At 41.6% G+C, this 24,786-nt stretch overlaps 1 protein-coding gene and 1 long non-coding RNA gene across 3 annotated transcripts in view; one reads left to right on the top strand and one right to left on the bottom strand.

Annotated features, from left to right (window-relative positions):
- ADARB2 (adenosine deaminase RNA specific B2 (inactive)) overlaps positions 1–24,786 on the top strand; it is a 309,650-nt gene that overhangs the window by 199,163 nt on the left and 85,701 nt on the right. The window contains exons 2-3 of one of the 2 annotated variants that reach the window (XM_068673494.1): positions 736–822; positions 9,157–10,064. In XM_068673494.1, the coding sequence (XP_068529595.1) occupies positions 736–822; positions 9,157–10,064 (995 nt within the window). The remainder of the gene's footprint in view (positions 1–735; positions 823–9,156; positions 10,065–24,786) is intronic. The other variant, XM_068673495.1, reaches the window with a different exon arrangement.
- On the bottom strand, positions 16,558–24,227 carry LOC137852135 (uncharacterized). Its single transcript, XR_011093666.1, has 3 exons — positions 23,098–24,227; positions 22,690–22,763; positions 16,558–17,407 (listed from the first exon to the last, which is right to left on the bottom strand). It is a non-coding gene; the product is annotated as an uncharacterized lncRNA (long non-coding RNA).

Here is a 24,786-nt window from a genome sequence, read left to right as displayed (position 1 = left end):
ATGCTTAGATTGTTTTTTATGTTTTTGCCACAAGATGAAAGCCCAGCACTGTTCACAATGTGCATGATTCAGAGCCATTCCACCTCACTAAGGCTTTCTAAGCAGATAGGTATTTTAGGAAAGCAAATAAGTCCTTCAGATCTATGAATCACCTTTATAAAGTGTGTTTCTCTTGCCTCCGCTCCCTGAAGTAGCCACTATGTTCATGTAGGTCCCCAGCAAAGCATCTGTAGCTTTCCAGAAGGAATTCAGACTCAACATGCTAAATGAACTAAACCAATGAGCTAACAATCTAAACAAAATATTTATCTTCAATATTTCTGTTTCTAGAGTTTGTGCTATCAGCAACTTTTCCTCATATATATAAGTATATCTTTTAAAAAGAGCTAAATTTTGAGCTAGTATCAATCAGTATCAGTTCTTATTTGGCCTTCACACCAGGTCCAGGCTGGAGGGCAGTGCTTGGGCACCACCGCTGTGATGCACGGCCAGAAGCACTGCTTAGACACAGAAATCAGGAGGGACATGCATTTGGGATTTACATGTGCCAGCTGTAACAAATGTGATTCAGTTCTGTGGATTTTGGTGGAGATGTGGAGCTGGGAAAAGCAAAAAGGGGAAGGACTTGCCAAAATGTTTTCACCTGAGAAGAAGTGTAGAGTAGATCTGTATTTTGTCAGGGTGCACTGACAAAATACTGATTTTATATGTATTTTTTATTCTGTTTTCTTCTAGAAAAATTAAGCATACTGTCAACCTTTATAGCACCCTTCAAGTATCTGAGTCCTGGCACAAGCACCATGGAGGATGAAGACAATTTAAGTAAGCAGTCTCTTTTCTTTACAAACAGATAAATAACAAAGTTCAACAATACAAGCTCTGTAGTGAGGGGCAATTGTGGAAAGGAGGTGGGCTTGCAAACACTGGCAGGCCCCAGGCCCAGTCCTCATGAAGAATGCAAAGTTCCCAGGTACCAAGTTTAAACATGTTCTCCGATATCCAGGAAAGGAGGGGTTAACCTCAACTCACCTTCCCACTTTTCCCTATGCAGGCCTGGCAAATGGGATTTATAAGTGTTGTGAAACAAATACAAAGGGAAAAATTATTACAGAAGGAAATGTTTACATTTAGAGTCACAGGACTGTGAAGCTCTTTTTCCTTTCCTGCTTGTTACCTTATTTTTTTTGCTTGCTTTTCTCACAGTCTCTAAGGGTCAGAACGCTTTTGATACTGAAAGTTTCCCCCAGTTTATACTTTTAAATTCAGTTGAGAAGGGATTTAACCAGGCTTAAATGAACTAGGTGTAACCCCCAAACTAGCCAAAGGATTGTCTCAAGCACTTGCACTCCAAGAAAGGCACTGATAGTCCTCGTGCTGTGGCTGTGGAGCTGGATGGGAGTGCTGCTTGGTTGGAAGGAGATGTGAAGTCTTCAAAACACCCACCAGCTCAGGAGTATCTCCCTAGGGCTGAATAGCCCTCAGCAAGCCCTCCCATTTATCACCCAGAAGCAATTGGCATGTGTTATCCAGCCCTGCTTACAGTACCATATCTCAAATCATAAAAAAAAAAAAAAAAAAAAAGGTGGGAAGTTTTCTGAACTAAATGAGCAACTCTTTGAGTTTTAGTATCACCTACCAGATGGGTTTCTTTCCCAGCCAGACACACACTGATATGTTGCCCTATTAGAGGCAGTGGGTGGGAGGAATGTTTTTTCCCCCGTTGTTGCTAATCTGCTGTGGTTTGATCATGATGCAGCACAAGGGTAATAGCTTCTGAGCACAGCCCTCTACTTTCTGCTGCTGAGGATCAAATGGACACCACACTGTACTGCTGCAGGGGGACTGGCAGGTTTTTACATATCTCAGCAAAGGTGAAAAAATCCTGAAAATCCTTCAGATTGGTCCCAGGGAGGCTACATTTTCAGGAAGAGATACGAGGAGTGCACACAGGAAACATATTATGCACATGATGAGCTTGTGCAGGCACCTCCTGCGTAATGCTTCCCAAAAGTGCCACTTAGTTATTTTTAGGTAATGTAGGAAGTTTGTACAAGCCAAACACTGTAACACCATTTTCTTATTGCTGCTGTAAAGCTAAGCCTGTGCTGGCTTTAAAATAGCTCACATGGACAGGGTAAGCTACGTTTTCTGGAAAAAAAAATAGCAAATTTTAGTTTTCAGGAACACTGTGCCTAATCCTCTCTTGGGTCAAACACTCACTTCAGTGATAATGACAGCAACTTCTTTCTTCATGTATACAACACATTTTAAGTGCTACTATTAGGAACCTTCCAAAAAATAAAAAAAAAAGACAAAGATGAACTACTTTGCAATCATCCATACCTCACTGTTCACTTCTAGTATAATGGCACAGATCCCACTAATTCCTATAGCACACAGGTACCTGTGTACTAATTAGGCATTGTAAAGAGCTTCAGTGATTTGCTCTGAATAAGCAGAACCTTTTATTGTGTTAACAGTTTAACAGACGTCTAGGAGAATGCTAGGAAGGTAGAGCAGTGGTTGAGTTATCCCTGCTGACTGAGCATCCTGTGAGAGCACCCTGCCCAGACCATGCTGTATCAGTAGGCAGAGTCCCAACAGATGAAATTGATTCAAATTCTCTTTCACTTTCCTTTAGATTTTCTTTAGAAATGGAGCCATGGCAGGTTAACTGCAAGTGCATTTTAAACTGGTGGTTATTAACATATAGACAGTACTAATGTGGTTTATGATCCATAAACTATTGCTGGAAAAAGATACTGAAGGCCCTAGGTACCTTTGGAATGGCATTTGGGGTAGGCTAATAATCACTCTCCAGTGAAGACTTTACCCTGACCATGAGAGAAAAGGATCACCCTATTCGTTCCCAGAGGTCAGATATACCTAAAAGTGTGAGAACTGTCATATGGGATTAGAAATAGGATGTTTAGCTGTGTACCCTGTCTTCAACATTTGCTGTTAGTGATGCACTGAGAAAAAGGACATTTAAAGGGTGATCCTCCCCTCAGTATATCTTTCTAGCACCCAGCAAGGAATTTACTCAGCTGGAGTTTGCACCTGACTCATCATATTTCTTATACGCCAACAGACCTGTCTAGTCCTCTCCAGAGCCCACTGATGCTTTTGATCTCAACAACAGTAAGGAGCAGGAGTTCAGCGATTTTGTGTGTTGTCAAGAAGTTCACCCTTTTGTTGTTTCAAGTCTGCTGTCTCTAGGGCTCAGATTGTACAAAACAGTGAATAATCATTCCCTGTTCACTGCTTGCTTGCCTTTCATGATGCTACAGACCTCCGCCTGTCCCTGATCTTTAATCATTCTATCCACACTATGCTACAACATCAAGGCAGACCATCACTAGACACAAATACTCACAATCTGGGGTCTACAGGAGCATATGATTCCTGTGTCTGTCATTGTGCAATGGTGCCAAATGCATAGAAGTGGTGCAGCTCCCTTCTGAAAGCACAGAACTCTTCTCAGTGCCAGCAGGAAGATCTGATGGTGATGGTCCCCAACGTAAGGATCTCAGAAACAGCAAAAATCATGTGGGATGAGTCCCCACCCATGCTTCAGTGTTTAGAAGTATGTTCGGTTATGAGCCTTTTGGTCAAGTCCCTTCTCAGATTGCACAGTTGAGATGTAGCAAGGACCATGGTTCCCAGAATGCAGGGAACACCCTCCTCCAGAAAGAAAAGCCCAAGATATCTCACACCAGCTGATATAAGAGAACCAAACCCCCGGTTTCATTTTGAAAACTGTATCTATTACCCCCTTTCAGATCTCTCCTGTGCTTAAAGCTAAGCTCTAGTCTGGTCCAGATTCATGCGTGTACTTAAATCCATTTCTACTTGGAGCTGCCCATGTTTTTTGCTGCACGTGCTCGTTTGCCAACTTGGACATAGGATATCAGAGTGTGAGCATCATCTAAGTCAGGCTATTTGAATAATTTCCCTAATTGGTGAGAGTTTTACTAGAGATGCATGGATTTCACAGTTATTTCAGACAATAATGTGATCAAAGTAGAGTATCTTCATTTTATTTATTCAAAAATGACCTCTCCTCCTTCCCTTCCTGCTCCCCTTATCTTACATATTACCACTAGCATGGATGGTGTGGAAAATAGGATACATGTATATATCCCAGATTTGATATGGCATATAAATCAGAGGCCAGGGATGGGCATTGTTTCTAAATGCTGGCATCTAGACAAAAGTAGTTGCCCGTGCACCCTCAGTAGCTCATTTTCAGTATATGACTGTGGTGGACAAACTGCCAACTTGTGGCTGGAACAGCCACAGGCAATGGCAAACACCTTTCAAAAATATTCAGTCTCCAGTCCAACTCAGCAAAATACTGTACTTTTTGCGCATAGGCAATGTTTTCCTTCACAGAGTGGTGTTACACACCAGTAAATCCTAGCAATATCATTTTAAGCAGCCTGAGCCCTGTGAGCTGGTGAGGAGGGCTACAGCTGCAACAGAGAGATCAGAGCTGGTTTCCCTTAAGTAGACTTACATAATGACTTCTTTCATGAAGATTTTAAAATATATGTCTGTGTGCTTGCATCTAAGAGAGGAAGGAATGATTTCTATTGTTATCTACAAGTTTATTATTCTAAAGTCAATAATATAAACCTAGAAATCCCCAGCAGAAGAGTTCCCGAAGCTGTCATGGATTCAATATGTGTATGAAAATGTCATCTTGCCTGCAAGAGGAAAACTGCCCTACATCACTTTTGATGTAGTAGCTGACCTTGGACAAAAGTATCGTGGCTCTGTCTCCCAGGTTCATACCTACTGCTTCTGATTTAAAATTTTTCACTTTCAAGTATGCCAGGAATTATGGAGGTCAGTTCTTTTAACCTCTGCAGTTAATGTAATGTAGATGAACAGCAAAAACATACTCTAGGTAAGCAGGTCAAACAAGGGCTAGACATTAAAATGCAGAACACAAGAAAATAAAAATTAAATCCTACCTGTATTGTGGAACATGCATTGGTAGCAATCTTGTGTTTGCTAAACATTTCTAACAGCAGTAACTTGCTGTTTCAGACAAATAGGTTGAATCAGAATTTTGCTATGCTACAGAGACTGCAAATTCTTTCTTTCAACATCAGAGCTTATCAATAATGTACTGCCCCTTGTGATTCAAAATTAAAGATGCCAGCCAGAGTGAAGATGCCACCTACTACCTCTTCTTTCCCATCCTCCCTGGAAGTTGGCTTGGCAGCAGAATAACCTTCAACAGGAACAATATTATCTCTTCAAATGTAGCGTGGAGTATCGGATGGCTAGTTCTGCAGAGCCCTTATGACCCAGAGACATAGGCAGTGTCATTATTAGTGATGCATTATAGTTCTGAAAAGCTCTTGATGATGCAGACTCTCTAGGTTAACTCTACTGTGCATAATGACCAAAAGGAGAAAAACATGAAAGAGCAGACAGAAGATTGAGGAATAGTGCATAAATAAATACATTTCACTAACTGCTTTCTTTCCTATTCAATTACTGAAGCAAATACAAGACTGCAATGTCTCCTCTTGCTTGTAAAACTGCAAAAATCAATGAATAAACTTATCTGAGGACATTTTACAGTGCTGAATTATTTTTTGAGATCTTACACAATAGGTTAGAATCTATTGCCCAAAAAAAATTGTAATATTTTTCTTTCTCCTTTTTTTTAACTCTGCCCCCTTACAATTTTATTATTCTCCAACCTTTCATCATTGGAGAACCATATTTTATTATAATTACTTCCAAATGTGTAGAGAATGTGTTTGGGGAACTCAAGAGCAAAGACATTACAAGAGATAACAGGGCTGAAAATGATCCACAGTTTTGCATTTTCCCCATGTGTATCCTCCGACTTACCCCTTTCCTTTTAGTGCTCTTCATTTCTAAAATTGCTTGTGATTGTTCTATTACAGCTGCTTACTGTATTTATCTTATGTAGTTTGGTGTCATTTGCCTGCTTTGTCTGATTTTCACAATAGAAGTCCATGTGCCACCATTAGAGAGGTAATCTCATGTCTGCTATACAGAGGTCTCATAAAAGGCACATTTCAAAGACCTCCTATTTCAAAGATACCTGAAAGTATAAAGTAATTTCACTTTGTCCAGCTGCTGCCAGATATCACACAAGTCCATCAGGCTTGCAGGCTTTCTGAGGCACTCACAGAGTTTCAGCTGCTTCTGTTTTACATGATGCGATGACTTTTGGCCTGTTGCAGCTCCCACTGAAGTCTATGAAGAACTGAGCTCTGTCCTGGTGTTTCAGGATGAGGTCCTTCAGAAATCTTGTTGGCTGTAGGGACACTTGCACGGATTTCCTTCACTGTGATTAGGCCAAGACACACCATGCATCACCTTCACACATGCCTAGCCCTGTCCACCTATCCGCTGTGCCTAACCTCTAGAACATTTGTGTTTACATCACTGCATTTTTTCACTGCTTCAGTGCAAACACTCTGCTCACCAAAAGCTGGGCTAAAGAATTTCACAGACCAAGTTTAAGACAAAAAAGTAATGTTTATTTTATGTTGCCATATTTTTGTGATTAAGGTATGATGCTAAGGTCACACGTTCGTGTTCACAAATTTATGGTGCTCTGACTGTGAAAGAAAAAAAAAAAAAAAAAACAGCTGGAAAAAATACAGTAAGAATTTCAAATTGAAATAACCCCTGAGTTTTCTTATTCAGTGGTGCATAATCAATACAAATTCTTGTCAATCCTGAATACAGTGTGAAGCACAAGCTATCTTTCTTGTCACGCTTCCTGAGTACAATATCATTATGTACCATATCTGGGTCTGTAAAAACCTGCTAGGTAAGAGGAGAGAGGAGGTGTGTAACATAGAAACAAACTCACTTGCTTCAGAAAAGTGTCTGCAAAAGCAAGCAAGCAGCCAAAGAGGTGTATTTAGAATGGGTGGAAACAGGAGAAACAGTCAGAGTGGAAAATAAACGGCTGGCCGAAGTCACTGCCAAGACAAATAGAGCAAAGTTAAAGCTGGCGTCTCCTTCCCTCTCAGATCAGAACTTCCATAAATAGTGTTGTGAACTCAACGAGAAAAGACCACATTATCCTTGTGTCTTACTTAACCTGACCTTTTAAATGTCTTATTTCCAGTTAGGCTGGTTTAAAGATGTCACATTTTATACAGCTGAATGCCAAGTGATGAAACTTTTCTTTTTCTATTATGTATTTCTTTTTCTTTCCTTCCTCACCTGTCTTCATTCTCTCCCCTTAGCTTTAGAAAGTAAAAATTAACTAGTCACTAAGACCTTAATTTGTCAGTCCGTGTTCTGCCTCAGCAAGGCACTTCAGCACACATATGGAGCTCAGCAAGTAACGTCGGTGAGGCGCAGACACAGGCTGGAAGTGCAATGAGCACCCAAGGGTGTTCAGGAAAGGGAGCCAAAAGCCTCAGCCCTGCAAATGGGCTCTCACACATGCAGTCATGCCAGGATTTTTATTCAGGTCCAAGCAGTGAGCTGCTCTCTGTGGAATGATTTGCATGAGTGCAGCCTTATCACTCTGATGAGAAAAAGTCTTTTGATAAAAGTGCAACTCATCGGGACACAAAGGAGGTTTTTAATTATGATGGTTGGTTCCACATAATTCTCTGCAGGCCCCTGTGCATCTGTCAGCACAGCCTAATACTGGGCTGCAGCAAAGACACGCTGCTCCAGCAGAAGCTCCTTGAGGCGTAGACGGCTGTTCACCTCTTGTATCTTTGCAGCCAGCTTGTACATCAGGGTAGAGAGGAAACTGAACATGGCCATGGCCCTGCAGAAAGGGGAAAGATGATTCTCTAAGGACCTCCCCTGTGCTTGGGACTCACACATCCTGCACAGGTGGCATGCTCGTGTCTGACAACAAAACATGGAAAAGGCTCCGCAAGCAATGCTGGTTGGAATACAGCAGGCAGCCAGGCAGTGCTCTGAAAGGGATCAGGTGCATCGCTCCAGGGATGGGTTGCTTCACGGGTTGATTAAATTCATGTTTACTTCCCCAACTTGGTCTCTGCCCCAAGCAAGGCACAGGAGGGCTGAAGGATGCATCAGAGATGCAATATGTTTAAACAAAATCATCAGAAATGACAGAAATGTTCTATGACGCTTATTTAGATATAAGCACATTTTCTGTCTCATTCAGGACATCAGTGAGATGAATCTCCATTCTCAGTCATACATCTGCTGTAGCAAAGAGCAGCACAAACACTGCACAAGGGAAGTTTAGAGCAGTGTGATTCATTGTCACAACAGCAGCAGAGTGCTCCCCCCACAGCTCCCCATTGTCATTTCATCCCCTTCCCCCATCACCGTAGTGCTTCCTAGCATTCACTCTCTCCCATTGCAATCTTTGACATAAATCATCTTTTACAACAGTAATCACTCCCGTCATGATGCTCTGGCATCTCCTACTCTGATTTAGATTTACCTAGATTTTTTGCAATATTAGTTGTTGCTGATGCAGGAGCTAAGAGTATCTGCAATTGAACTTGACAGAAAGATTCTCACTTATTAAACTGGAATCCAAGGCCAGATCAAATTATTGTTTCAAATACTAGGAATGTCTTTCTGATCATTTTTTAAGCTGGATTTGTGATGTTAGCAACAAAAGAACCTATGGTGTGAGTAGAACTGGTCAATGTATTCATAGCAAATAAATTATTCAATGCATTTACCCATTTTTCTATTTGTGATTCATTTGTGAATCATTTCTGATTTCTAATAATGTGTTCATAAGTATTCGCACACATGGATTATACTAAAAAAAAAAAAAAAAAAAAAAAGCCTTAGGGAGCTTGGCAAACTATTCACTTTTCAATATAATTATCCAGTGTGAGTAGAGTATTTTATTTAAATCACATGGCATCAAGGCATCAGTTATACTTTATCTTTGAGTGATGTAATCATTTTTAAACAGGAGGCTATTGACTAACAGAAGTAGGACCTTAGGAACAAATAATCATTCAGGACATGCAGAGAATCTGTGCTATGACAAGGAAACCAGCCAAAAAGAGGACAAGCAAGGATATCTATCATTAACTTCTTTTTTCTTTTTTGGCTATTTTTCCAGCCCCAGGCATGATGTCAGCTGCTCTGATGACAACTGTAATGTGAGGTTTTTTCTTTCTTTACTGACAGGTACCAGCAGTGCAGAAGTAAAGGAAAATCGAAACATTGGCAACCTGGAGGATCATCCAATACCCTCTAATGAGAGGGCAAGAGGGGGAACACCTAGCAGTAAGAGAAAAAGACCCTTAGAGGATGGCAATAATGGCCATTTCTGCAAACTCCAACTCATCTGGAAGAAAGTCTCGTGGTCAGTGACACCAAAGAATGCTCTGGTCCAGCTACATGAACTTAAACCAGGTTTACAATACAAAATGGTTTCCCAGACAGGTCCAGTACACGCTCCAGTCTTTGCTGTTGCTGTGGAAGTAAATGGACTTACGTTTGAAGGCACAGGGCCCACGAAAAAGAAAGCCAAAATGCGTGCTGCAGAGCTAGCTCTGAAGTCATTTGTCCAGTTCCCCAACGCCTGCCAAGCTCACTTTGCCATGGGGAACTGCATCAACCCATCCACGGACTTTACTTCTGATCAGGCAGACTTCCCAGATACTCTGTTCAAGGAGTTCGAACCATCCACACACAGCGAGGACTTTTCAGTCTATAACCCGGTTAATAACGAATTGCTTTCCACCGCTTATCGCCACGGGCGCTTGCTCTGCCATACGTTGGACCTAATGGGCCACGGTAAGCAAAACAGGCACAAGATGGCCTCCAAAGCGGAGAGCGAGAAGAACCCGGTGGTGCTGCTAAATGAGCTGCGGTCAGGCCTGCGGTATGTCTGCCTGTCAGAGACCGTGGAGAAGCAGCACATCAAGAGCTTTGTGATGGCGGTGCGAGTGGACGGGAGAACATTTGAAGGCTCAGGACGTAGCAAGAAGCTGGCCAAGGGCCAAGCAGCGCAGGCTGCGCTGCAGGCCCTCTTTAACATTCGGCTGCCCAGCCACATTCCCAGCAGGAGTAAATGTCACCATTTGCCACAGGTGAGAGCTCCTGGGTAGCCACCACCACGTTGGAGGAACTCTTTCAATTAGTGCGATCGGTGTTGCTGTTCCTGCTGTTGTCCTATCAGATGGCTCCTCTGACGAGCCGTGCCACAAAATAGCTCCTTTTTCATAGAAAAAAAAAAGCGTGTATCACAGGCAAAAGCTTAAAAATCATATCCGAAATCTTTGGGCACAATTTGCTGGCCCTTTCCATATGAGGCATAGATGGGAGGACAGAAGGTAGGGCAAAATGTCAACGTTTCAATTAGGTAGAGAGAATGGTAACATTGACATATGCAGAAAAAGCAGGTCATTTTGCAATGCTGCCTCTTTCTTGATGTTGGTCCATAAACAAAGGGATGTCCCATATTCTCCTTTTAGAGTTATTTTTTGCTGTGGACAGCACCATCCAGAGGAGATAGCAATGACACGGAATGTGCCTTTGTTAGGGCAAACTCACCTGACAATTCTGTCACTAGAAAAATTAAGAATTTTTGTTTTTTATAGTCTTACATTTTTTGTTTTGCCCCCGGTCCCCTCCCCTTTTTCTTTTCCTTTTCCTTTTCCTTTTCCTTTTCCTTTTCCTTTTTCTTTTTCTTTTTCTTTTTCTTTTTTTTTTTCTTTTTTTTTTTCTTTTTCTTTTTCTTTTTCTTTTTTTCTTTTTCTTTTTCTTTTTCTTTTTCTTTTTCTTTTTCTTTTTCTTTTTCTTTTTCTTTTTCTTTTTCTTTTTCTTTTTTCTTTTTTTTCCCAAATATGCCTCTAACAGGGAATGGTGAAAGCTCTGAAATTTTCCTGGAATAAATGTAGATATTCCTGCTGTATTCATACAGAAAATACAGATCAGAGGTACATCCTTAGGACATCAAAATTTCATAGTTGGTTATATGCCAAAGGCTATCTTAGCATTACTCAGACTTGTGTCAATTTTCTAGGTTCAAAGGAAGCCAGGATTTGCAGACACTGAGAAGCATTACATGGGCTCAAGTGATTTCTTGGTTTGTTTCCACTATCATAAAAGGTTTGATCCACCAGCACCAGGAGGTGATCTACCACCACAAAGCTCCCTTTCTGAAGGGAGTTGTTAATGTCCAGGATTTATTGCAAAGCACTGGGAGCTCTAAGAATTATTCTGCTGCTGGCTTGCTGTGAGACCCTAGGCAAGTCATTTAAATCCAATATTCCTGTAATAAAAAATGGGCATATTATATGAAAGAACACTTTAAGATCCTTAAGTAGTGTGTAAATGCAAATTGTTAGTAGCAATTTCCATTAATGTTAGTAAAGATGTTCATTAGCAAGACCGAGTTTGATAGGAGATGAATTCTTTATGTGACATGATTGCCTACAGAACCCAGGAATTTTATCTGGTGACCCAGAATTTCCCTTCCTGTGTTTCCAAAAAGGAAACATGAGAAATGTGAGGAATTCTAAAATACATCATAATCTTCCACCTCTTTCCCTTTAATTCTGGTTTATAAACTCCATGCACAAGCGGGATATTAACATAATTTAAGAACAGCAGTGATCCTCACAGACTGCTTTGCAGGCATTTTGGAGGCTTTGGCCAACCTGGCATTTCTATCCTCCTAGTACTCCTCTGAAGTATGGATGAGATTTAATTGAGAACTCCATGCTGTCTCCTATCTTAATTAGTTCTGGTAAAAAAAAAAAAAAAAAGTGGTTTCTTTGGAGGAACATGTCTGTCCTTCCCCATGGAAACCTAGCAATTGGATATAAAAAGGAATCTCTGTTTGTGTCCTACTGTCTGCTTTACTGTCCTCAGTGAACTTCGCTGGGTGGATCAGCAGGTAAATACCATGCATTCATCAACAGATAACTTGGTATCTCATATTCTGAAACTGCATGACAAGTACCACTATTTTGATTCCTGATCTCTCAAGTATTTCCCGGTTGTTTGGCTTCTTGATATCTTCCATTCTCATATCACATCTTACCTGGATCCCAGATTGTTCACTGTACAATACATTCTTCATCGTGTATTCTCTCTCTCTTTTTTTAAGGCTTTTTCTGACCTCCTTACCTTCGTTTTCTCACCGTTCTGGAAGTATAAATGTCAGTGAAAAGGTGTCATCAAACTTCCTCTGTCAGTATTTTTAAATGGTTATGTTTTGTCCAACTAAAAGATTAGTCAGGCACTTTTAATGCCAGCACTCAGCATATTCGTTGAGAGAGAAGCCTTAACACTGATTTCTTCTGACTTCCTTACTAACTTTTTCCATCAACAGACATAGCGACCATGACACAAAACCTGAGTTTGCGATAGTCGGTTATGTTGTAACTCAACTTCCACTGACACCAGCAAATGTATTTCCACTGACTTCCTTAGGCACTAAATACAGAAGCCTACCTACTTGTTCTGGCTGCGTTATGCAGCATCTCATCAAGTGGCTCTTTGCTCGCTGCTCCAGTCAGTCCATCTGGCTGTTTTGTCAGTCGAAGCAGTGGTAACTGTATTGGAAAGAGTGTTGTTCTCATTGAGCTGTGGTCAGAACCAGCTGCCTTGAAAGTTGTTTCGGCTCCTTCCTATCTCTCTGATCTTCTGTGAAACACATTTTCAAGGACACATTTCAAGCCACATTTTCAAAGCTATGCCTACTTTTCATTTAGTAAGTTCAGCTTGTTTTGTGTCCAAATCTATTTAAAAGCATGAAAGCACTCTGAAACTCAAACAGCTTAGGGACAGAATTTGAAATATTAGGGGTTTTTAATTTCTTCACAGAACAAGGAGTAACTGTTCTCCTATGCAGCCACCACTATTATTTTTTTTCTTTGTGTGTGTGTGTGTGTGTTCCATCTTATTTTTCAGGATATCCAGTAAGGACAGGCAAACTAGATCGGTTTCACCCATATTCTGAATATTTTGTAGAATACAGGCGTATGTTTATCTCTGTGGTTGTCCTTCCCAAAGAATATCATGCCTTTGTGTGTCTCTGCTCCCATTGCTGTTATCAGTGGCTATAAATAGGAGGCCATCATTTGGCCTTTCCTGATTATAGCCTGACTGGAAACAGGAAAAGCCCAAAACCTCATAACACTGGTAGCCCAGCTGTGCTGAACTTACGGATTTGACTTGGTCCAAGGAAGTGTCAAAAATTTCACAGGTTCTTATCAGCTGGAACTCCAACTGTCGACATTTGTGCCTGGCTCATCAAGGCTCCCAGGGGACTTGGTGTTCCTCAGCCTGGCCCTCAGGCATGCTCTCAGCCTGACAGCCACTTTCCCTGCTGACCAAGGGAGATTCAAGGCAAAATGTCAAGAAAGGCACCGTTTTCTCCAGTCTGTTCTAATAGGTGCTGCCTACACAGTAGGCTTCTTGAACCGGCAGGAAATTTGGAGCATAGCTGTAAAGTCCTACCATATTGATCTCTTCTGATTGAGGCAAAACAAAGAAATGCAAGAAGAGCAAAGCCAGAAATAGATGAATTCCCTGGGGCAACTGCAGTCAAACTTGGTTCTTCAGCCGTCTCCCCTGCCCCTCTCCTGCCAATGCTGAAAATCCACCATGAAATTTTGAGCACTTTACACTGCAAGTGTTTTTATAAAAGAATATCTCTCTGCCTCTGATTTTCTTCTCTGTGATTGTTCCACTATGTGTTTGGCGTGACTGCAAGATTATACCCCAAAATAAACAATACCTCACGTTTTACACCAGGAAAAAAATATATTAACTCAAAATTTAAAGATAGTATAATCCAAATTGTGGCTTCTCTGCAGTCCTCAACAGTGTTTTGATCCATTATTGTGATTCACGTACATGTACAACGGGGTTCCGAGCTCTTGAACATGTATAAGGTGAATAGGAGGTAACTGAGATTATCAAGGGACCATCTGAAATGATCACAAGATTTGCCCATCAATCTGCCAGCAACTGCTCTTCCTCAAACCAGATGTCTTATCTGTGCTAGGCCACCGAAGCATGAAATAAATACTATTGATGGTCTGGGACTGGGCATACCATGTTGATCAGAGTAGCCAAGGAGGAGCCTGGAGAGCTGCTAAACTAATGAAGAACAGCAGAGATAAAGTGAGTCATGAGAATGGGAAGTACAATGCACCACTGTGTGCCTTTTCTAAGTCACTAAATAATTGCTCCTTGTTTCCTGGCATACTTGGTCTGAACTCAAACTGTCCATCAAATAGTATGCGCTTTCTTCAATTATCAGCTTTTATGGAAGTCTGACAATTATTTCTCCTCACATTGTTAGCTAATATTCTTGTAATCCGGAATGGGATATGGCACCGAGGAGAGCTGACCCAGCCAGCCCTAATGAGTCTGCACTGTAGATATCTGTGCTCACACTCCCAGACTTTCTGAGTGCCCTGCGCTCATTTCAGGAGATCAAGGTGACCCCCAACTGCATCTGACCAGTTTACAGATTGTTTTTCTAATCTTACAGTCCGTCTAATCTATCTCACTCAGTCTAAACAGTATTCTTACTGCTGTAGAGCAAAACCATTAATTAATAATAGAGGGGTGCTTGGATTTCAAATGGACCTAAATTAAAAACGAATAGGTGTGAAAATCACATTTGCTCGGCTTTGAAATTGCTTAACACTGCTGTTGCTGGTTCTCATCCAGAGCCTCCAGAGCAGTCCTTGCAAATTTATTTATTTAAATGAAGCCTCATTGTGACTTACATTAGTGTCATCAGAAAGATTCAAACTTTTTTTCTCCTTCTGCAAGTAAGGTTAACCATTTGAATCCAGTTAAATCCTTTTTTTCAAAAGTGCCATTTGCAGACCAGAGCAATCTGAGTATTCACATTGCACTGATTCTTTACCCTGTGCAGATTGAAGCCTCCTGCCAGCTAACCACAGCATCACCTCAGTGAACAATGTCATGGGAAGAGCAAGCACCACGTCAGGGAAAGCCCTGTACCCCATGCCTCTCATCTGCTTCCCTCCAAAATCTTGCTTCTCTGGGTTGTAAAACACTTCATTTCCATTCAGCATCAATTGTTCCTGCCTCCTTCATTTTATTTCTCTAACTATCCTAATTTGCCAACTTCCTTGCTACCATGCCCTCTCACCTGTGTTGCAATTAAGCCAGTGCTGAGGATGGCAGTGATAGATTTGACTCTGGTGTGAAGAGGGACAGCACAGAACTAACACTGAGTTTTGAGAAGCTGTTCCAGTGTGTTTATGTGAAAAGCTTTGTCTCATCAAGTGATCAAGTACGTTTTTTATAACTGTTTCTGTCTCCTATCATGCAAAGAGAAGCAGCTGATAGGTATGTGTGTAGTTCCTGACAGTGAGATGCAAGAAAGGGAAATGGTGGGGACCAAAGAAATGCCTCTGCAATACAAATATTGTTTGATTTTCAACCATCTGTTTCTGACTCTGCAGGTGGGGGAAGCTGATTTTTATAATCACAGCAACGGGCAGTCAAGACACTTATGGGATTACAGTTTCTTAAGAAAAACAAAAGAAAAAAATTAGAGGCACAGCGTTAGTGCACTGGATACTGTTATTATTCTCCTGGCTGCTAATAAGATTGCAGTCACTTCTAGGCTCACAGTTGAGGAACTAGGACCATCTCCGCACCCCTCATATACGTCCAACATAAAAGAGGCTTATTGCCCCATAGACATTACAGCAAGAGTCTCAGATGAAGAAATTACCAAGTTTTAATGTATATTAGAAAGATCAAAGGGAGATGTGCTACCTACACAGAATCAGAAGAAACAAATTAATAGGGTAGAAAGGGCTTTGATCTCTTGCTCTTATGGAATCAACACATAAGTGTAGACACTTTAAGGGGTCTGCACATGAAGTACAGTCATCATTACACAATAGCACATTACTTTGCATCAACAACTGTCTGGCAAGCTGCTGCAGGAACAAGCACCAGAGACAGTGTATGCATCTCCACCCAAACACCACCAAAAGCAGCAGGAGCCTGTCTGTGCCATGGGACGCATTTTGGGAGCCTTCCCATCTACACCTCTCTTTTTTGTTCCTCTGAGGCAGTACCCTGTAACTCAGCTCCCTCCTGCCCATAGAAAATTCCAGCATCACCCCAAAAGGACTCCTCTGCACTTATCTTTAAGTTCTGTGTGATGCAGAGTGTGCTCAGGGCTTTCAGAGTACCTGAATTCTGCTAAACCTAATGCTTCTGACAGAAAGTACACTGCTCACCTAACTAATAATAGTTAGAGCCATAATAATGGTGAAAATTAGTTAATGAATGGCTGATCTCCATTTACGAAAGTGAAAAACTGATTTTAATATCTTTAAGAAAAAAAAATCTTTGAGGCATAAAGGCATTTTTCTCAAGTATTTATTTATATAAATTTAAGTTTATAAACAACCTAAATCCCTTCTTCCTCTGAAAAAAGGGAAAAATAAAAACATGCCATTTTCCTTTACAAAGAATCTGAGTCCACTGTGATTAACGTGCATTTAGAGTAGGGCGAATCTGATTTAGCCGTCTGACTTGGCTGCTGACTGCTCTTTTATTGTAACTACAAATACTTCGTGCCATCGATACTGCCACAGAACCGGTGTTTCATTTCTTCCCTTCACAGCCTAGATTGCTTATTAAATATGGCTAGTGATAGGCAGAAAGGACCCTGCTGGCTCCTGTTATTTACCACAATGAACCAGCTTTGTCTATCCTGGGAGCCGGTGGCATGGATCTGATTTGTCAAGAATTATTATTTGTGCGACATGTTATGGGGAGAGAGTTTATGCAGGGCTCAGGCAACGAGCAGAGCTAGTTAGTACATGAAAGCTGAATCCCAGCGTGGTGTCATCCGCACATAAAACTTCCTCCTAAACCAGATACTCGCACAGCTGGCAGAGTCGCCTTTGTTGCTTTCTGGCTTTGTAACTGAACTAGAGACACTTCAAAAAGCTCCCGGCAAGCTGGACCTCATTAAAGCTCCTGCTTCGTCCTGGACTCGCATCCTGACATTGTTTATGATGCTTCATTATTATCTACTTAATACGAGCCATGGTTGTTCTGCTCCGCTAAATGGAGCTGTAATACAAGTGCCCGGAGTGAATTTTTCTTTGGTCGAGTTCCATGCAAAGCCTTCTCTGCCCGAGCTGGAGCATTACGTTCATGCCAAAACCGCATTGTTTCTCTATTTTTATCTGTAGTCACATCTAGGAAGCCTTAATTATTCAAACAGGTTTCTCACTCCATGCACGGAGGATCAGAAGCCTGCCACTGCCATCCATTTTACGATGACTACCTCCCTCTTGTGGTGCATGTGCCAGCTGTGTGGCAGGCAGCGCTGCCAGGTGCCAGGGGAAGGCCAGGGAAGAGGGGTGCCTGGGCACCTGTGGAGAGCCTGTGGTCCTTGGTGATGCTGCTGGGAAGCAAAAAAAAAAGAAGCTCACAAAGAAAAGTGAGAGAAAATACAATGGAAAGGGGTCAAGGGTTGGGATAAGGACAGGGAGATCACTCAACAATTCATCACTCACAGGGAAAGCAGACCCAATATAGGGAAACTAATATCATGTATTGCCTATCCCTAACAAACTAGAACAGTGAGAATAAAAGCAAACAAGAAACACCTTCCCCACTATCCACTTTCTTCTCTCTCCTTCCCCTGAACACTGCAGGGGACTGGGGGCTGCGGTCAGCCCCTGAGGCTTCATCCCTGCTGCTCCCTCATGGCCCCTCTCTGCCCCTGCTCCATGCAGGGTCCCTCCCATGGATGCCGTCCTGCCTGAACTGAGCCTGCGGGGGCTGCCCACAGGCAGCAGCTCTTCAAGCACTGCTCCCACACGGCTCCGTCCCACGGGGTCCATCCCCCAGGAGCAAACTGCTCCAGCACGGGTCCCCCACAGGCGGCAGCTCCCCCCAGACTCCCTGCTCCTGTGGGGGCTCTCCATGGGCCACAGCCTCTTCCAGGCCACATCCACCTGCTCCACCAGGGGCTCCTCCACGGGCTGCAGCGTGGAGATCTGCTCCATGTGGGACCCATGGGCTGCAGGGGGACAGCCTGCTCCACCAGAGGCCTCTCCACAGGCCGCAGGGGAACTTGTGCTGCGTGCCTGGAGCACCTCCTGCCCTTCTGCTGCACGCACCTTGGGGGCTGCGGGGCTGGGTCTCACCCCTCTCTCCCAGCTGCTGTAGCACAGCAGTTTTTTTTCCCCCCCTTTCTTAACTCTGCTCTCCCAGACTCCCAACCAGCAACAGCCATGGACCAGCTCTGGCCAGTGGTGGGTCCCTTTTGGGGCTGTTTGGAACTGGCTCTGATCTGACATGGGGCAGCTGCTGGGCACTGCTCAGAGAGGCCACCCCTGCAGCCCCCCTGCTACCAAAACCTTGCCATGTAAATGCAGTACAACATTGCACGTGTGTAGTAGTTCGGGATAAAAACAATATTTCTCTTGCCATTTATCTCAGCTAAACTTTTCATGCAGAGTGCTATTGCACACATGCAAACACACCAAATAGGCATATCGTAAAACTCAATATGGAATATAATTAGAACTTAATTTTAGGATTGGTGAGAACAGACGCAACAGACTTCAGACTTGTTATAATGGATACAAAATTATACGTTCTTTATATGTTCAGCTATTTATATAACCAAACAAAGCTAGAGAATTGGCTGAAGTTCTTCTAGAAAGTAATACCAATTGCTTTTCATTTAGTGGTTTCTTTATATGAACTCCTCACAAGTGTTTGCTGCTCAGATGGGAGCAAAATTTATCGGCAAGATGTTTGTTTTTTTCCCTTTTTTCACATGCAGCATACATGATGTGAACTTTTGTTAAGATAAAATATTTTTATGAACTCCTGAGAAATAGAAATGATAGAGTAGGTAAATTCTCAGCCTCCTTTTATCACAAAGTTTTATTCAGTGAAAACCATCAATATTCTCTATATCTCATGATACCCATCAGCTTCTTGGGCTGAATTCTTAGAAATATAAAATGATAATGTGTCTGGGAACCTTTCCTCCTCCACCTTAAATACTTCAATATTGCCTTTAGACAAATCGTGTTGCTTTTTCATCCTTTTTTGCTTTCTAATTGATAAATCAGTGTTTACTTTCAAGCAAGCTAAGCATTGTTTCCTATTCGCTTTCTGAGCTGGAGAAGACATTTGATATGAAATCACCTAGCCATGATTGCTCTTAACCTACTTGTCATCACATCTACTGCAGGTACGAGTCACGTAATCAGACCTGAATTCAGACAATGGTACCTTAAAATCAGTGCCATGCTGAGATGTCACCCAAATGAACATATGCTACTGAAGCCACACTGATTTGCTGTATAAATTCCTTGTGTGCTGTTTTTATCCTTTATCTACTTCACCTCTAAAAACTAAAGGTCGAAGGAGAGTATTCCTTTAAACAAACAAACTCAAATGAACAAAATGAATGTGTTTCGGTTTCTTCAGAGAAGTAGCCTAGAAGTCCCATGGTTTCTAGGTTTTTCCATTCGTGTCATTTCATTGCTGAGTTCCTATTTTTAGACCATCTTCTCTAAACTGGACATTACTACTCACAGAAATAATTACAATCCACTCCCTTCCCTCCTATGTGGGTCATTGCTTTATTAGGTTAAACACAATGAATAATGTGAGTTTCCAGGGTCTTGCAGGGAGGGTGAAGTCAGAAGCATTGGCTTCATTTCTTGTTTCATAATTAGTTTTTATCCAAACCAACTCTGCCCTATACTTTTAAGGAATAATCCTCTCAGGGATATCAGAGAATAAACTCATTACTCCTGAATCAGCCCCCTCCTTTCTTCCAGTCTCCTTGATACACACAGACAAGTCATTCTAACCCTCTGTGCCTAATGACCCATGTACACTCATAATATGGAACAATAGTTCATAATAGTACCACAATTAAACTGTTAGGGCTTGGTTGTCCTGATCATTGCAGAGAAACTGTGTCCAAGAGAGATGCAAGAATTGAATGTTCTTATTTAAACCTGATCAAGCTACCCAGAAACCCTCTACAAACCAAGTCAGTAGCCATCAACATGCAGCAGACAAAAAAAGCAAGCTAGAAAATAAAAGGGAGTAGTGGCTGATAACACAGCAGGCATAAAGTCAAGTTCCTTGCAGCCTCATAGTCATGGCAGCAGTAAGGGGGCAGATGAGCTGACTGATACACCCCAGAAGACACAAATCAGAGCCACACTGAAGCTTGTGTGCCTGTGTATGAACAATCCAGATTAAAATGGAAATGGCTATCCTGTGAGCCAAAAGTTAGCTGCTGTACCACTTGGAATAGCAGCATGATTCACCAAAGATGTTTTCCTATAATAATGCTAATAGTGGCTCATAACATGATAACATGAAGAGAAGAGAAATGGCTCATAAGCAACACAATTCTGGAAAACACTTTCACAGATGCTAATGACACTTTGAGCTCTCCTCCCACCCAAAAAAAGAAAAAAAGAATCCCTGGCACGCACATAACTATGGATCATATGGATCATTGAGCTTGCAGCTCAGCCCTAGAGTTTTGCTATTCCCAGCCAGGACTGGCAAAACATTACAACACTGTCAAATTTTGCTGCATTTTGGATGGATGTTTTCCCTCTGCATAGGGCAACTCAGCATCTTTTCCTTAAATCCACAGAGCATTGCATTATTAGTGTAGCCTGATTGTTGTGACTTTCTGATATTGACTTCTGGTAATAGCCCTGCTCTCCTGGAGCCCATCTCTGGTGCTGGGTTACTTGGAGGTTTGCTGGAAGGTTCATTTTAGCATATCATAATATATCTATATTGAGTTACGTGGACATTAGCAGAACGGCAGACATGAGTTCTTAACACAGAGATATCTTTGTCCATTTTGTGTTCATCTTCAAATATACACCTTCTTCAATACCACAGCATGTTTCCTCTGACCATAATTCATGCACATTTTTCTGAGTTACTATATGGTCTAAACCAGCAATATTTATTCTGGCAAGTATCTCAGCATGGCTAGAGAAATCTGTGGTTTCTATTTGTCCTTTCTTTAGGCTCTGGCTACTAAGCAGAGAAGATAGCAAGACCTCTTAAAATAAATAAATAAATAACCTTTATTTCTAAAATAAGCCAATTATTTTACTCAAAATTAAAAAAAAAAAAAAAAAAAAAAAAAAAAAAACTGTTTTGAAAGACATTTCACATTGCCATACAAAGCGTCAAATTGAAAGACTTTCCTTGTGTGTGTGTGTGTGTGTGTGATATTTTTGGTCATAATCATAATAACAGGTGATGCCCCTTGCTTTCCTAGGATAAGAACCTCCAGCTGTGTGCTTTACAGTTTGCCTTTGAGGGTAATTAGAGTAAAAGAGGGATGAGGCTGCTGCTGTCCCCAGGTTCTGGAGAACACTGGCAGGAGTAAACGAACACAACAGCACTCCCCGAAACGTTGGCAAGCTGCAGTGCATAAATTTTCCTTTTAAATCCTGTATTCATCAAAAAGAAAATAATCTGCCTTTCAGGTTTTCTAGTCTTTGATATTTTGAAACCTTTGTCTCTATGAATAGGCAGGAACCTAAAATGAGTTTAGTTTTTCCAAAACTTACATCTTTGCCTGCAGCTTCTACTTGGACATTTGTGAACTTGGAGAGATCATCAGCCCTCCCTCAAAAAAAGAGGGAGAGAGGGAGAGAGAGAGAAGGAAAAACATAAAAGTTCATTGTCCTTTATGTATCAAAAATCAAGCCAACAAGCCAAGCTACAAAGCAAGAGTCCTTGCAGGCAGAGTAGCAGCCTTGTCATGTAAATGAGCTGAAATCAAGCAGATATCTGAGCAAAGCTTCCCTGTGGCAAAACAGGAGGACTTGTGCAAATCAGAGGGATCTGTTGGGGAGCCCTCGATATCCACAGGTCACCAGCTGAACGCCAGTGAGGCTGAACTGATCAGCAGCAGAGAAAGAAACATTGCAAAGACAAGCAGGGAGAAAAAAAAAAAAAAAAAAAAAAAAAAAAAAAAAAAAAAAAAAAGGCTTCCAGGCTGCCTTTGACAGAAATTGATCCGAGCAAATTAAACACTCATACTGGTGAGGTTAGCAGCCTTTTTTTTTCCAGCCTTTCAAAATGTAAGCTGTCAGCGGGGAGATGAGAGCAGCTGTTTTGCCTGTTCCCAGCTTCAGACGCAAGGGGAACTTGGTGGGGTCAGGAATAAAAGTTCAAAATGTAGAAATGGCTCTGTCAAGGACCTGGGAGCTGGGTTTGTGGGTGAGGCACAAAACTTTTACCTTTGGTGGAAAATCAGGAAGAAAAAAAACAAAAAACAAAAAAGTCTGGGAGGGAAACTTCATGTTATTATACAGCCCTGAAGTGAAATCCTACAATCCTACTGATGGGCTGCAAGGTACAGGGACATGCTTTGCTGGGAGCTGGGAGCTGTGTTTTGCTGCCCATGCTACATTTTGTGTTCTGGGGACTTATTTCTTTGCACCTATACTTGCTAACATTAGAAATATATTTAAAGTCCTTTATGTGGTTGTGAAATTAATTTGATTAACTGAACCAACATAAACTAAATTTGCTCTGATATATGTGGGCATGGAACCACAAAGCAACGTGGGAAGCTAATGCTGATATACCACATTTCCACAGGCATAAACCAGAGCAGAATATGAACCTGTGGATTCATAGTGAAGAAAATATCAAACTTACCCCCAAAATATGTTGCAGCTGTTTCTCATTCCACCATGCAGCTGATAAATAGCTAATCTCCATCTCAAGCCTCTCTATTTAAATAGGCACGGTAAAAAGTTTAGCTATCTCTGACTGAACTACTTCAGCTGAATATTCTTAGCTTACTGCTTCTGGCCCCTATTAAATGCAATTCAGATAAAGGCTGTTTTCTGCTACTGTTTGTTTTTCTCTTGACACTGTTGGTATCTACTGAAAAATATATTATTTAGACAGCATAACTAAGCATTACTAATCCTGGGAGGACAGAAAACTTGCTCTTTGTTAGCTGTTAACAAATATATTGTTCTCTACAGGCACCATTAGAACTGATAATTTTGCAGAGCTGAGACTCAAAAAAAAAAGGGGGGGGGACTACTACATCTTTACCTGTAGCATAGCAGACAAGCAAGAACGGTGAGACACCCTCTTGCTGTCAGTCTGTAACCACTCAGTTTGCTGCATTTTCTGCTTACTTCACTCATCTGTTCACAAGCTGCCCTAACAGTGTCCCACGCAGCTTTCCAAAATCCCCAGCCTTAATCCCCAGTGCTGATTTCCAGTCTCCCTTCTCACCCTCCCATTACAGGGAACGGCCTCCCCCCCTGGTGTGCCTTATCCAGGCTGGGGCTGGAAATAAGAAAGCAGCTGCGAGAACAATTCCGTAACATTTTAGGTCAGATGTTAGGTGCCCTGTCCTTGTGATAATTGTTTGCATTAGAGCACATTAACACAACCGCACGTGCAGTAAATTAGCAATGATCTGTGCTGAGGCACAAAATCAAGTGCAATAATACTTCAACTGCATATGAAAAACAGCCGTGATCACTATCTAATTAATTAATAACTAGTTACTGATTAAGAGGGGAACATCTGAAGCTAAATGCGTCCTTGACAACACCAACAGGATTGTTTAAGCACCGATCGCATTTTACCGTAAGATATATAAGTACAAATAATTGCTTCCACTATATCATGGCATTAGTTCCATGACAGTTCAGCTGATTACTTCAAGGTTTTATCTGTGCTTTGTAGCTGCTGGATCCGTTACCATTTTGCACCTTGCTAGCCGGGAATGAAACACCGCTGTCTGTTTACATGTATTGCATGTAATGTAGCAGGAGAAACAGAATCAATACCATAGATATATACAGTACCTGCATCACAAAGGTTACTGCACTCAGAAAATAGCTGATGAAGACTTGAGGTAATGAGCTGAAACATCCTGAAAGTAATTCCTAGCAGCACTAAAGACAATAATATAGCTTCCCATGACATGGGTAATCCTCCGCAGACTGAGGGAAGAGTAATTTTTTTTCTTTTTTTTTTTTTCTGGAAGGGGGTTTTGTGGTCAGCTGAGAGTTTGAGTGAGATATGGGCTATACCTTAGGAGTGAAGAGTGGCTCATAACTCATGAGAGGTGGAAACTAAATGAAGTCCCAGAGGTCATTCTCATTTTATCACTGGGGGAAGTAAGCCCTGTGTATCATTCAGCCTTTTTGTACGTTTAGTTACAGGGATAATTCTGGGTGTAAATAATTGCTGTTTTTTTTTTTTTGGTTTATTTGTTTGTTTTTCTCACTGTGGGTTTCATGGACAAAAATCCTTTAAAACAATTAAAAACAGTTGGCAAGGGACTATTTGCCCTGTGAGTCCAAAGCCAGTCTCTTTACAGATGTGTTTAATGACATACATAGTAACATAGACATTTTTTGCTGCTGCAGTGCAGGGGCTAGGAGGGCCAGTGAAGCAGTCAAAGAGGTTTGCTATCTTTTTATCTCCCTTCACGGTAGCAGCTATTTGTGTAATGTGAATATTTCTGCAGAAGAGATTTCCATGCATGTTTTCAGACTGCTTTCCTAGCAAAATTAGCTTTTAGTGATCATGCTTTTTGCTGCTCCTCATAACCTTTCAGACTGTTCAACTATATGTGACAGCAGCAGATATCTCAAGACACTCAGTCTCTGTCTATACAGTATGAAAATGAGGGCTTTGTAGAAGTGGACAGGGGACAAGGCAGTTATCCCCAAGGGAGCAACCAGCAACAAAGCAGAATGACAGCACAGTTGAACTTTGGGA

Source organism: Anas acuta, chromosome 2, assembly GCF_963932015.1.
Source record: "Anas acuta chromosome 2, bAnaAcu1.1, whole genome shotgun sequence".
Classification (NCBI taxonomy): domain Eukaryota; kingdom Metazoa; phylum Chordata; class Aves; order Anseriformes; family Anatidae; genus Anas; species Anas acuta.
Note: the sequence above shows the minus strand (reverse complement) of the source record. Positions and strands in the feature narration are given on the sequence as shown.